Source organism: Mytilus trossulus, chromosome 4, assembly GCF_036588685.1.
Source record: "Mytilus trossulus isolate FHL-02 chromosome 4, PNRI_Mtr1.1.1.hap1, whole genome shotgun sequence".
Classification (NCBI taxonomy): Eukaryota; Metazoa; Mollusca; class Bivalvia; order Mytilida; family Mytilidae; genus Mytilus; species Mytilus trossulus.
Window position 1 is genome coordinate 51,103,281 of NC_086376.1, and position 14,257 is coordinate 51,117,537.

Genomic DNA, 14,257 nt, shown 5'->3' on the forward strand with positions numbered 1-14,257 from the left:
ACAAACATTTGATTTTAATTTCACATATAAAAATGTTTTTAATGAGCACCATATTGAATGACTTAACTTACATGCGTAATGGGTCTTAGACCCTCTGCATTTAAATGATGTAGATGTAGCAAATATGTCGTTGAAAGATGGCAAAAAAGAGTTGAAGACTTGGTCTGTGTCAATTCAAACTTTGAATTATGAAACGAAATGAATATTTTGACCCATTGATATTCGTTTATAGGTCAAAATAACTTACCTTTGGTTTGGACGAGCTCCGTCTGATTTTGAAACGAAATTACGTCCTCCGTGGATACATGTATACCGAAGTTCACAGTAATTTACTTCACAGTTAGCAAACTTTGTTATAGATGAATAAATTTTTTTAGAACTGCGTTTGTAAAGCTGAATGAAATTTGTGTCTTGATATTGTTTCAGTTTTGTTTCAAACGAATCCCAAGTTTTAAATTTTTCACCCACAACAAAATTGGTCACAAGAATCTCTTCATCCATTGTGCATTGAATAATGACAGTAATACGAGTAGGTGTGCAGTTAAATACTTAACTTAGTTCTCAACAACAAACCATTGGTCTATATTTTCGCCTTTGGCACTACTTATCAAAAGTAGTATCTTTAAAACACCAAAACCATTTATACGTTAGAAAAAAAACAACTTAAACACCATTTGTTAACGATAATATTTATTATTTATCATTATTACAAGTATTATTTCGTACATATGCAAGATTAAGGCAACAACACTATACAAGATTTAAGTTTAATGATTGCTGTTTTTCATGTAACAATAACGCCATGTAACCATAGCCTCAGTAATTATTGTTACATTCGTAATTAATCGGTTCCTTATCCGCCTTTGCATTCCGGCATTTAGTCTCCTATGTAACAATAATATTTTTATTATTGTTACATTTCCATGTAACCGTAGCCAGTGCCAATAAAAAAAAGAAGCTAAATCTCTTTCTTCTTCACTAATGTTTAATTTCTTCATCTACCAATCACAGTGCTACCAATATACTAATATAAACTTCACAATCTCTTTCTTCCTCACAAATGTTTCATTTCTTCGTCTATCTATATCTATAATAAAACATTTTAATTAAACATATCTGCTCGTAAATTTAAAAAAAAACATGACATACAAATTTCTTTATATCTAATATCTAATATTTAATAAAAAAAAAATGTTTTCTTGTCGCTAAATAGTATTCTTGTCGCTTGTTGTCGCTAAAATAATTCTTGTTGTCGCTTGTTGTCGCTTCTTGACGCTTGTTGTCGCTAATTAGTGAGACCCTCCCCTCTCTTCATTTGGACTTCCTGTCATACCAGAAAGAATAACAAAGTTAGAAAGACTTCAAATATCATTTTAATGATAAGATTGTCCCATTGACCACCCATTTCCAATTCGATTCAATTAGAAAAGTAATTGTAAGTTGCTTCGGTTTCCTTCCAAACTATAAATTGGTCGTAAGACCAATAAATCAGTCCTTATTTTTAAACGGGACAAAAGACGTACCCAGGTATAGAGTGATTCACTTCAAAAATATTTGCCAAATTCATGTATGAAGGAGACATCATGTTGTGTAACATTTAAGGATTTTTTTTTTAAATATTTGGTTTCCCCTATGTATATGTTCTGCAAAGAAGGCACCAGTATGTAGTAATCTAGTCCAAATAATTATGACGTCTTGAAAGGCTATTATAATTTTTTTCTTTGATGCCTTACATCAACATAAGGCGTCAAAGAAAAAAATTATAATAGCCTTTCAAGACGTCATAATTATTTGGACTAGTAGTAATCTAGTATTTTGACCCTAAATTTAGGGTAACTTGAACTAATACACCTTATCGCTATTCCTGGCTGACCTGAAAATCTGTCCCTCTTGAACCATTGACATCATACAACAATCACTTGTCCATTGTGCATTCCTGCCAAGCCTCACGTTTTGAGCAGGGAAACTCGCGCTCGAATGGCAAATTTTAGGAAATCTCTCGCTTGCTGGTAGCCTCCCTCGCTGGAGTATAGAATCTCCTGCTTTTGGATATTTTAACCTTGAATGACAAGTCAACATTAATTACGTTTTTGTGTCTCTGATGATGAGGAGTGTTGTTAGCTGTAAATTACAGACCATGCTAAATTAATTGGCTTCACTTGACAGCTTGGGTGTCAATCATAGTACTAATTAACGATCCTTAACGACTTTTGCTTCAAGCTTTGCGGTATGTCTTAACACTGCTAAGGACTCCTTAGTGCACTAAGGACTATACAATGCCACTAAGGACTAAAAGGAGTGCTGTTATATGTATTAATTTTACATATTATGTTAGAGATTGATATTCAATGCATAAATTTCAAATTTTATTGAAAAATAATCATAGACTATATTTGTTGTATGGATGGATTGTTAGCTGTACATTTCTGCCTGGCATGGTTCATCTGACTGTGACCTCATTTTCATGGTTCATTGGTCAATGTTTAGTTTTATTGGTTAATGTTAAGTTTATGTGACAGTTGTAATAAAGCTTTATATTTAGAACTATCAACATAATATCAATGATTAGTAAAGAAGGCGAAACATTTCAGCCTGTGCACTGTTGTGGTTTGTAGGCACTTCCTGATTTGACCTTAAAATTAGCTTAACTAGAGTATAGGGAATAAATAAGTCTTTAAGAAATCCATACATGAAGTTGCACACCTACATTTGTAGCTAATACATGTACAATTTTTATGGAATATGTATATGGGTTGACAGTCCACACTCCACAGGTAGACATTTGAAAAGGTTAAATATTGAGGTAAACAGGTTGACAAGTAGACAAAGTGTTGCATGTAAATTTGAGGTTGACACCTGACAAGTAGACAGTCTATTGAAACAATTGGTTTTATAGTTGATAAGTAGGCAGGTTATTGAATGGGAAGTTGACAACTGTCAAATTAGCAGTGTATTATATATGAGGTTTACAGGTAGATAGTTGACAAGTCAGCAGTATATTAAATTTGAGGTTGATAGGTCAACAGTGAATAAAATTCTAGGGTGTTTTAAAAATTGAGGTTGACAGTTGACATTGAAGTAGACATAATTTTCGATTTAAGGTTGACATTATATCAGATTTTAGGTTGAGAGGTCGACAGTTAACAAGTCAACAGTGTATTAAATTTGAGGCTGACCTGGTTGACAGCTGACAAATCAATAGGATATTAGATTTGAGGCTGACAGGTGCATCTCAAAATTGAGGTTATTAGGTAGAGAGTTGACACGTATTCATGTCGATTGTTGTCAAATTTAAATCATCAGTGAATTAAATTGGAAGTTGACAGGTGGACAGTTGACAAATCAACAGTGTTTTGAATTTGAGGTTAAACATGTTAAATAAGTGAAGTAAAGTTCAGTCATGTCATTGTAGCTGTCAGTTTATTATAAATAAAAGTTATTTTAATTTATAGAAAAATAAAAGTGTAATGTGGTGTTTATGTTTTCCTGTAGCATGTATATGTACAGTGTATGTTTCAGTCAACATGATCTATGAATAATTTTATGTCATGAAGAAACCCTGTATATATTGAAAATGTTTAAGTCACATCTCTGACTGACTATAGCTACCAACTACAAATGTAGCTCAAAGAAATAAATATAAACTGTTATAAATCATGTCAGTACCGAAGAACTAACATTTGGGCTGTTGATGCCCTCAGGGACTGATTTTCCACAAGAAACAGTTTCGACCTAGTGCTACAAAAATGAAAACAACAGGTGATGAATTTCTGAGGCACTTTTCTGTATGTATCCTCATCAAGAATGATCAAAGACCAATATCTGAAAGCCAGTGATTTATATGGGGACGAAGTCCCCAATTACGGTAGAAAAATCAATGAAAAAAAAAAAAAAAAAAAAATCTGGGAAAATTTCCCGAATTTTTCATTGTACTAACATGACTAATGAACTCAAAATCGTTAACGTTTTTTTTCAGATCTAGTTCCTGTTCCGGTTTTCCCGCATTTGCGCAGAAATCTGTCTTGTTTGCATGAGACTTTGATTATTTTTTTTTATATTTGCCAGTCTAGTAAAACATAAGATTGGATCTCAATTCAAATTCAATTTTAATAATTGTTTGATATGAAAAAAACATTACGTTTCCTGATGAAAGCGTTTCTTTTGTTTACATCGAATATGACGTCATAACTTAAAGAACGTCACAGCTAATTCCCTAAAAACAGAACCAAAATCGGGAACGTTACGTACGGTATTTCGGTTTCTTTTATCAACATTATTGAATTAAGAAAATAATACATACAGACTTCGTCCCCATTCACAGGTTATGCCTGCCTCATATTAAGAACATTAACAGGTGATGAGCATATAATTGTACAATAGTCAATACTTAAAAATACTGATTTACTGAAGAGGCTTTTCATCACATTATCTAGTACAAAAAAATGTATATAAATATGATATATTTTTTTTCATTTTAGGTTTCTTAAAAAGCATAAGAAGACAAAATTTTGTTTTTGATTGAAGACTTTGATATGTCTTAAATCTGTTGTGAGGAGAAATTGTTTTATTATTTAAGATGGGAGAAAATTCACCCCCTCTTCCGAGAGGGTCTTACAATTTTAACTTTGATGACTTTGATGAAAACACAAATCCTTTTGAAACTAAAACAAAAGTGGAACAATTGGACAATGATTTACCGATCGATCCATTTAAATCTAGCAAAACATTAAGTCTGTCTCCAACAACATCAAACAACAATATACACGACACTGTGAATAATGAAGTGGATCTAGTCAAACATGCAACAGAGCCAGTCAAGACTGGGAACAAGATCCCTAGGTCACCAATTCAATCTCCAGATATGTCTGGTGATCAATTAGATATGCAGATACAAGATTCACCACCAGCACAACCAGAATCAGTATCACAAACACAAGAATCTCCTTCTCCCCCAGAGGAATCGCTAAAACCACAAAGGTTTGTTATGGTCTCATCTGTTAATAAAAGTATCAACAGACAAATCTAGGTTTCACTTTCCATCATTTATTATATCTAATGAACATTGGTTCTCTGGAGTCAGTTTTACAAAAAACCTACGACTGAAGTTGATTGTGAGTCTTGCACAATTCATAGATATAAGAAGAAGTGTTATGAGTGCCAATGAGACAACTCTTATGAATTAGTATACTTACAATCAACTTTGGTGGAAAGATTTTTTGGGTTTAAAACTTTAAATAGCTATTTTTTATAAATGAATCTTATCAGCCAGTATCATTTGTGGCTAAACCTGGAATAACTGCACCTCTTTTAATTCTTTAGTAGTTATGAAATTTTAAAGAAGGATAACTATCTGTTGTTTGAAATATGAATAAAAGGACAAGTGATGCATACTGCACCAAACAACGTCTGAAATAAACCCCATAAAAATGTGAAACATGGATCAATACTCATATATTACTTACTGTTCACATCATGATAAGCATATGAACTAAGTTTCAAGTGGAAACACAATATTTGGTAATTGGTTCTATGAAAGAATTATACATTTTATGCTTTTCAGTTGATCATATGTTATTTTGTCATGATCTCATTTTGATCAGTGAAGTATTCTTCAGTAACTATGCATGACTGGTCAACAATATTTATAATGTGAACATTTGTGTCAGTTAGTAGTAATATCCTTGACTTTGTATTCACACCTCAGTGGTCAAGTGATCTCTTAGGGATGAGGACATATACTCCATTAATTTATAAGATTTAAAATTATGTGTGTTATACAGTATTCCAGTCATATTTTCAGTTATATATGTTGAGTTTATATTCTATCAACATAGTTTCTTTTCTTCTTTTCCAGTCAAAAGAAACCAGCAATAAGGAAAGGGATAAAGAAGCCAAAGTTTAAATCAAAATTAAAACCTCCACCAAATTTTGGAGCACAGGTACTTATGATTTCACCAAAGTTATCTTTGTAAAATATAAAAGGAGTTGTGTATGACTACATCACTATGACAACAACCAAACAAAATGATTAAAAAAAAGAAAACTAGTAGAGGTTGGACTATTGTCAAGCAATAAACAAACACCAACTCTCAATAACCCAGAGTCTTGATAATATAAACCAACACGATACTAAATTAGTTTCACTTCAAAACATGCAACACTTTCGATTAGTAAGATAACTTTCAGCAACTGTCAAAATGACTAACTGCAGTAAATAACCTGTACCTTTATATACAAGTTATTATACGACTGCAAACATTATTTTGGGATCGTATAATGGTAAGATGTTGTCTGCGTCGACTGAGTGGTCCGAAGACACATTGGTTTCCAGACAATTACTTTAGTTTAAGTGAATAGATCTCTGAAATTTTTTAAGAAGGTTTAATACCACAAAAGGAAGGTTGAGACCCAACTGTTTAGGAATAAGAGGCCCCTAAGCGCCCTGAAATAAGCATTTATCTAGTTTCAGGACAATATCTTGTGTATAGGTATTTTAATGGCTCTGAAATTGTACCACAAGTAGAAGTTTGGGATTTATTTTAAGGGTTATCAGGCAAACAGTTTAGGAATTAAGGGCCAAAAACAAGCATTTTTCTAGTTTACAGACAATAACTTGTGTAAAAGTGTATGGATCCCTCTGACATTGTACCACAAGGTTCCATATAACAAAGGGAAGACTGGGATTGAGTTTTGGGTTAATTGCCCTAATCATGAAGGAATTAGGGCAAAAAAGAAGCATTTTTCTAGTTTCCAGAAAATAACTTGTGTTTAAGTTTATGGATCTCTCTGAAATTATACTACAAGGTTCCATACTACAAAGGAAAGGCTGGGATTGAGTTTTAGGGTTATTGCTCCAAGAAGGTGTCAATAAGTTGGGGGAGGTTTCCAATTTTTTTAAGGGATTTATATTTTTTCAAATACAAAAAAAAAAAATGTATTGAATTTTCAAAAAGAAATTTTCGATTGCACAGTATTGTGCAATAGATTTGTAAGATCTTTGAACACATTTATTTTGTGTCAGAAACCTATTTTATGTCAAAATTTGATCACAATCCAAATTCAGACAGTATCAAGCTTGAATATTGTGTCCAAATTTGCCCCAACTGTTCGAAAGCGAAGCATTTTTTTTTCTTAATACAAGGTATTTCATGTCTCTCATAAACATATAGCTGTTATATTTTAAAAGCATTGAAGAAAGTGCTATGAAACAGATTGAGTTGTTTAATGTTATACTATGCATAAATTTATTTATTTTTGTGGATACATATTTTCAAGAATTTGGGAAAAATGGTATTTTCCTGGATATTGAACTTTGTTGTTTTGTCAAAGTCAGCATACAGGCATATAGATGTATTATAAAGAATTGTACTTGTTGAAAATTTAATTTGTAGTTTACACACAAAATTAACGAAAATTGATATTTCACAATTAATAATAAATCTTCTGCAAGTAGAAATGAAATACTGCAATCTATTTAGACTGCGGGTTCTGGTACCTTTTTACTGGTCCTCAACAGTGTCAGAAAAATGTTTAGTATATATTAAAATTGTGGTTTTAATTTCTGCTAATCTTATCTTTCAGAGTGATGAAATAGAAATCTTTGCTCCCCCACCAGTAGAAGCTGAACAGCCAGAAACAACAGCCATTGAAAATTCTCCACCTAAACATGACAATACTGCTGAATGTAGTGCCATTGAAAATACTCCAGTGATATCGCATGACAATACTGCTGATCCTTTTGTTGAGGATGAACCACATGATGTGTCACATGACCTAAATGTTATAAATAAATCTTTGTTACTAGAACCTAATGATTTAGGTCCAGATATGGCAAGAAGTTTGGAAATGGTTCATGATTTTGGAGCACATGAAATGCCTTATGAAGAAAATGAAGGAATTTCTCCAGCACCAGAAGGTATAGGTTAAGACCATCTGTTCCTCTCCCAGAACAAATCTATATTTTTTCATTGTGTATTTCTCATGTTTGTCAATCCATGCTATTTTATGTGTTAAGGACCAGAATCTATATCTAAGAAATTACATGTACAATTCATGGATTGATTGCTCCGGGAAGACAAAAAACTTTAACAATAAAATTGACAATCCTAGTCTATTAAGAATGGAGTTAAACGCACCTACCACAGACCTTACACAGAGGAGGGTCATAATATAACAGAGAAAAACAACATAATTGAAATATGCCAAATGTAAATATAAAAGAATAATCCAGTTTCCAGTAATGTTAAAACTGTCTTTAAAAGTAAACCATTTAATAAACAAAACTCAAGATATATTTACACATTTAGCTAAAGTCATAAGCAGTATTTGGTAAAAAAATTAATGCACTGCAACTTTTTTTTCAGTCTGATGAGTGTCACACAATAGTTTGTCTAACTTGAGAAGATTTTCAAGTTTTGAAATATATCTTAATGAACTTTGACAATATTGTTTATCAGTTGAAATTTTTACCTTAATACATGTGCCACTTTACATGGTTTTTTTTAAAGATTATGATAGCTTTAAAACAATTTAACCCTCTGTATAGTACAGGATGTTTTTGAAATTGGCTACTGTGGAATCATTAATATCTGTTGGCTAAATAATAATTTTTGTGGATTTCGTGGGTACAGAGGAACCACGAATTTAAATGTTAAACCAAATACAAATTTTCTACAGGAAAATATGCTGTCTTTGCCAAAACCAAGAAATTAAATATCCACAAATATGCAAGTTTTCCTCAATCCACAAAAATTGGTACCCACAAAAAATAAATGAATCCACAGTACCAGAAGTCAAATATAGATACATGTATGACACTATCATTCAATCAATAGAACTCTACAATGATTTTTTTTATTTTCTTACAAGGTTTCAGTGATTCAGTAGGTTTGGATATAGCCGGAGATGCTCAGGTTAGTAGCTTATTTAAACCTTTTGTCTCTCTTCAGAAATATGAATACCAGTTCTATGTAATCAGCTCCTGTAACAGTTTTAAAACCAGATCATTGAAACTTCAGAAAGACATTTCACACAGGTTGTGCAGATGCTGAAATACAGATGTTTTAATATTTTTATGCCCCACCTACGATAGTAGAGGGGCATTATGTTTTCTGGTCTGTGCCTCCGTTCGTTCGTCCGTCTGTGCGTCTGTCTGTGCTTCCGTTCGCTTCTGGTTAAAGTTTTTGGTCAAGTTTGTTTTTGAAGAAGTTGAAGTCCAATCAACTTAGAAATTAGTACACATGTTCCCCATGATATGATCTTTTTAATTTTAATGCCAAATTATAGTTTTGACCCCAATTTCATGGTCCACTGAACATAGAAAATGATAGTGCGAAGTTCAGGTTAAAGTTTTTGGTCAAGGTAGTTTTTGATGAAGTTAAATTAAATCAACTTGAAACTTAGTACACATGTTCCCTACGATATGATTTTTCTAATTTTAATTCCAAATTAAAGTTTTGACCCCTATTTTCACGGTCCACTGAACATAGAAAATGATAGTGCGAGTGGGGCATCCGTGTACTATGGACACATTCTTGTTTTCCCTATTTCTACTGCATTTGAAAACTTCTAATTTTTCAGCAAAATTTATGAAAGATGGCACCAGTTTTGTGATGTCAAATCCCCCTACAGTTTTCAACCAATATCAGTGAAACTTCACAGAAAGATTGCTCACATTTTGAAATTGTTCACCTGCTATTTTAATATATGGAATTGTTTGAGGGATTTTTTGTGCATTTTTCCCAGACTTGGCGAACTTTTTCAGCCTTAAATACAGATATTTTGTGATATATTCTCATCCTACAGTTTTCAATCCAGATCATTGATATTTTACAGAATGATTGAACATATATTAGAGTTATGCACCTGCTGTAAAAGAATTGGTTAATTCTACACCACAACAGGAAGATTGGGATTGGGATTGATTTTGGGAATGTTTAGGAATTAGAGGCCCAATTAAGGCCCAAAACTATCATTTTTCTAGTTTCAGGATAATAACTTGTGTGTTAGTATTTTGATTGCTCTAAAATTGTGACACAATGTTTAATACCACAAGTAGAGATTGGGATTCAATTTAGGGTTTTTTGGGCCAACAGGTTAGGAATTAAGGACCAAAAAGGGGCAAATTGTACCACATTGTACCACAAGGTTTCATATCACAAAGGGAAGGCTTGGATTGAGTTTGAGTCTAATTGCCCCAAACATGAAGGAATTAGGGGCCAAAAATAAGCATAAATCTAGTTTCGAGACAGTAACTGTGTGTGGATCTCTCTGAGATTGTATTACAATGTACCATACTACAAAGGAAAGACTGGGGTTGAGTTTGGGGGGGGGGGGTGCTACAAGGGGGGTTTAAAAAAGTGGGGGGGGGGATTATCTCCCCAGATTTTTTAAGGGATTCATATTTTTTTCGAAATTTTTCAAAATTCGGATTTTTGATAAGTTTCAAGAAACGAAGCATTTTATTTTTACTTTTGGTCTCATACCTCTTCTGTCAAATGTGATTGTGTGTAGTATTCATTGAATGACATTTTATATTGGCTATGGTCAGTTTGCCTCAAACTACCTTAAATATGCCAAGCATTTATTTACCATCAATTTATTCACTGTTTTATTAAGTGACTAATATATATTTATCCTTAAACCAGATCAAATTCACGGTAGAGGTAGAAATCGTTATTTTTAAGGGACATTTATGTTTGTGTAACAACAGTCAGGATTAATTTCACTTATCCTTTCAAATAAGCATACATTTGATTTTACTTGTCTGACCAAATTTTTCTTTAGTACAGGATAAGCAAAATGGTGGAGCCCTGAACATCTTTGCTTCCTAAGGAGACTAGAAATCTATATTTTATTTAACATTTTACTAAGTTGCATGTCTATATTGATGAACAATTATCTTCCATATGTAACAATTACATGGATATGTAGGTAATTTGCATCCCCATGGTATATACATATAAGAGGATGTGGTATAACTGCCAATGAGACAACTCTCCACCAGAAACAAAATGACTTAGAAGTTATGTTACAATTTACATTATGTATCTCTTTGAACTGTACTGATGCTAAAAGTAACAATTTACTTTCTAGATAAATTCAGTATATCTTGCTGGTAATGCCAAAATAGAACAAGCTCCAAAGTCTTCAGGTAAGCGAGTCATAGTAAACTTTGATAATTTTATTATTAAATGTACTAAAATGTTGTTAAATAGATATAGAAAGGTAAATCTTGGACATGTTTTTTGAAACAACAGGTACATTGCCAGTATATTATTTTCTCTCAGTACTAATATTATATATGAGGATATTGTAAGACTCTCATTTTATTTTTTGTGCTAGCTTAGATAGCCTTACTTGAATATGTCTTAGGTTAAGTCTGCTCTGGACCAGGTCAAAGTTTGGTTTCAAGTTGTTTTCTATGAAATTAATTTTGTTTCAAGGTGTTTATTATAAAGTAACATTCAAGGAATTTATTATGAATATTTGGTTCAAGGAACTACCATGAAGCTTAAGTCCTTAACCATGAAGTTTTGGTTGGTTACCATGATATTATGGTCATTTACACTTGAAACTTTGTTCATATTTTTATTATGATATGAACAATAAATAATATATGCCAGATTTGAGTTTTCACCCATCTTTCATAGTTCATAATTAACATATGGAAATGTTTCAAGTTAAAAGTTTTGCTGTTAGATAGTTTGCCATGATGTTTTTGTCACAACATCTTGAAACTTAGAATTCATGTTCAATATGATGTATCTCTTTAGTAATATATGGTGAATTAGAGTTTTGACCAAGATTTTGCAGTTCCCTGAACCTGAGAAACATTTAATTTCAATCTTTCAGTGATTTCCTTAGAGTGATATGTTTTGAGATATTAAAAAATAAAATAAAGTCACATATATAAAATATTTCTAGGAAATAGATTCTTAAGAGCATTGTTGAATCATGTTACCAAAAGAGGGTTAAAATTTGGTATGTAACTCAATCTTCTGAATTCTGATGCCCAAATGATGTTCATAAAAGGCTTATTTTGTCATGCTCATGCAATTTCTACAAGTTTGACATTTCAGAAAACTAAAAACTCTATCTCTCACTAAAAACATTGGTTTCCATTTGTAAAAAGTGCATGTTAATTATAACTTTAAATAACATATACACTTGAACCTATGTGATAAACTGAAATTATGCTGAAAATATTTTAACAATATATATTAGTTGCAATTAGCATGAAAAAAAAATCAATACCTGTATACTCCAACAACATAGTCATTGTGCTTTGAGAGCATACAAAAAAAAAATGGGGGTATTTAATTAGATATGATATTTTTTATTTTTTTTTAGGGGGGTGGGTGAAATGACTTTCCTCCTGGCAATCTAAATGTATCAATAATTAAGAGTTTTATGAATTGATTGTATAAGACAGAAATATATATATTGGTAGGAATAAAAAATGTTTTGAAATTGTGCTGTCCTTTACCTCAGCTTGTTTTTGTAGACTTCATACATTGATGGTTTGTGAACTTTAAAATTTGTTCTTAATCTAATTATTTACTCCCAATTTGGATATTATTTGGATATTAGGGTTGAAGTTTTACTTATTTTGTTTTAACACTTTTTGTCCTTTACCATCAATTACAGTTTTACTGCCAATTTGGAACATTGTTTTCTCCAAATCTGCATTTTAGGCAGGATGGGTCTTTACTTAAATTTTGTGGTGTGTTATCAGTCAGAAATTGACATGTGAAATAAAACTGGATCAATGTACTCTCACTGAAATTTATGAGATAAAGATGTGAATATTTTCAGCAATGTTACAGTTTCAGCCAGTATATAAATTCAGTTTTATCTGAAAATTTGGAGAAGTAATTTGTCGTAAATTTTTAACATCAGATTTGGCTATGTCTCAATCTTAAGAATTCTATCCCTTTATATATCAGATTAATAAAATCTTTGCATTTATAGTGCCTAACAAGATTTTGTGAGGTGGACGAAATTAACTTTAAAACGATCGTATTGACTTTTAATGTGCAGAAATAGGCAGATCGGACATATTTTGACTTTATTTACTTACTTCTTAAGTTTGGGATTAATTGTAATCAACATATTCCAATGAGACTGAAAAATTCTTTTTTTATTATGATAGATAATAATTTTACCTGCCGTAGTTGTGCGTAAAATATATATCGGCATTTCTCTTACGAACATGACTTGTTTAATGGAACAAAACGTATTATTTGTAAACTTTCTCTTTAATCTTCACAATAGGCTTTTAAAAAATAACCTTTCAACTGTATATTCCGAATATTTTGTGAAAATAGAATAAGTGGCAATTCTTACCTTTCATACCTTAACTTTCATTGATAAAACATGATATTGACTCGTCCAGTGTCCAGTTTGAAGGTCATTTTAGTTACCGTACACATTCATGCACGTTCTAATTAATCAATAGTCATGTATGAAAAGCATAAACAAGTTTGAAGTTAAACTATAATAACAACTTAATCCAATGAAATCGCCTACGATTCAATAACAATGACCAGTCCACATCATAAAAATGTATAGGGGTAAACTGGGTAGGGAGAAAATGTCAGATATTTTAAGTTCATTATTTTGCAATAACGAATAAAAATTTGTTAACCAATAGATTTGTTATAATTTCTTAAACATGTCGTTATGTATTGGTATAGTTTTTGCATCTTTCATTAGCGTATTTAAGGCTGTAGAAAGTTTGGCCTTCAAAAGTCAGCATAATCTTTGACTTTATACAGGAAATTCGTCTTTTTAAAACATCGACTTTTTCACAAATAATACGCGAAAACAAAGCAAAATCATTTCTTAAAATACTGCAAAAAAATAATTCTGATTGATGCAGTGGTATTGTCATAAATTGCACTGGAGTGAACAGTGGTAGAGCAAACATCGAATTCCCTCACACAATGTTATCACACACTATAGATGACTTTGTTTGGTTTAGATAGTCATACAAAGAGAGGTAACTCTGCTATGTTTTAAAGATTTCATGAGAGATTTATTGTATTTATAATAAAAAAATTCTTGTGTTTGATTGGTAAAGTTTTTTATGAAGCTCTTATTAAATACAAGTTAAAATAAACGAAAATGACAGTAGGTGGTACATGTTTTATTGTGCATGGAAATAAATATGTCTTGCAGCTTTAACTTTTAGTTTGATGCATGCATGTTTATGCTCTATCATTTTATTTATTATGCACAGTTATATGCAGTTTAA

General features: G+C 31.7%; 1 protein-coding gene across 7 annotated transcripts in view; it reads left to right on the plus strand.

Annotated features, from left to right (window-relative positions):
* Positions 1-1,283: 1,283 nt before the first annotated feature.
* The window catches only part of LOC134715478 (transforming acidic coiled-coil-containing protein 1-like), a 51,160-nt gene continuing 38,186 nt past the window's right edge, over positions 1,284-14,257 (plus strand). For 4 of the 7 annotated variants that reach the window (XM_063577672.1, XM_063577674.1, XM_063577677.1 and 1 more), the window contains exons 1-7: positions 1,295-1,435; positions 4,479-4,977; positions 5,855-5,939; positions 7,582-7,915; positions 8,869-8,912; positions 11,095-11,152; positions 11,926-11,982. In XM_063577672.1, the coding sequence (XP_063433742.1) occupies positions 4,577-4,977; positions 5,855-5,939; positions 7,582-7,915; positions 8,869-8,912; positions 11,095-11,152; positions 11,926-11,982 (979 nt within the window). In that variant the 5' untranslated portion in view covers positions 1,295-1,435; positions 4,479-4,576. Of the gene's footprint in view, positions 1,436-4,478; positions 4,978-5,854; positions 5,940-7,581; positions 7,916-8,868; positions 8,913-11,094; positions 11,153-11,925; positions 11,983-14,257 lie in introns of all 7 variants that reach the window. The other 3 variants (XM_063577675.1, XM_063577679.1, XM_063577673.1) reach the window with 2 other exon arrangements.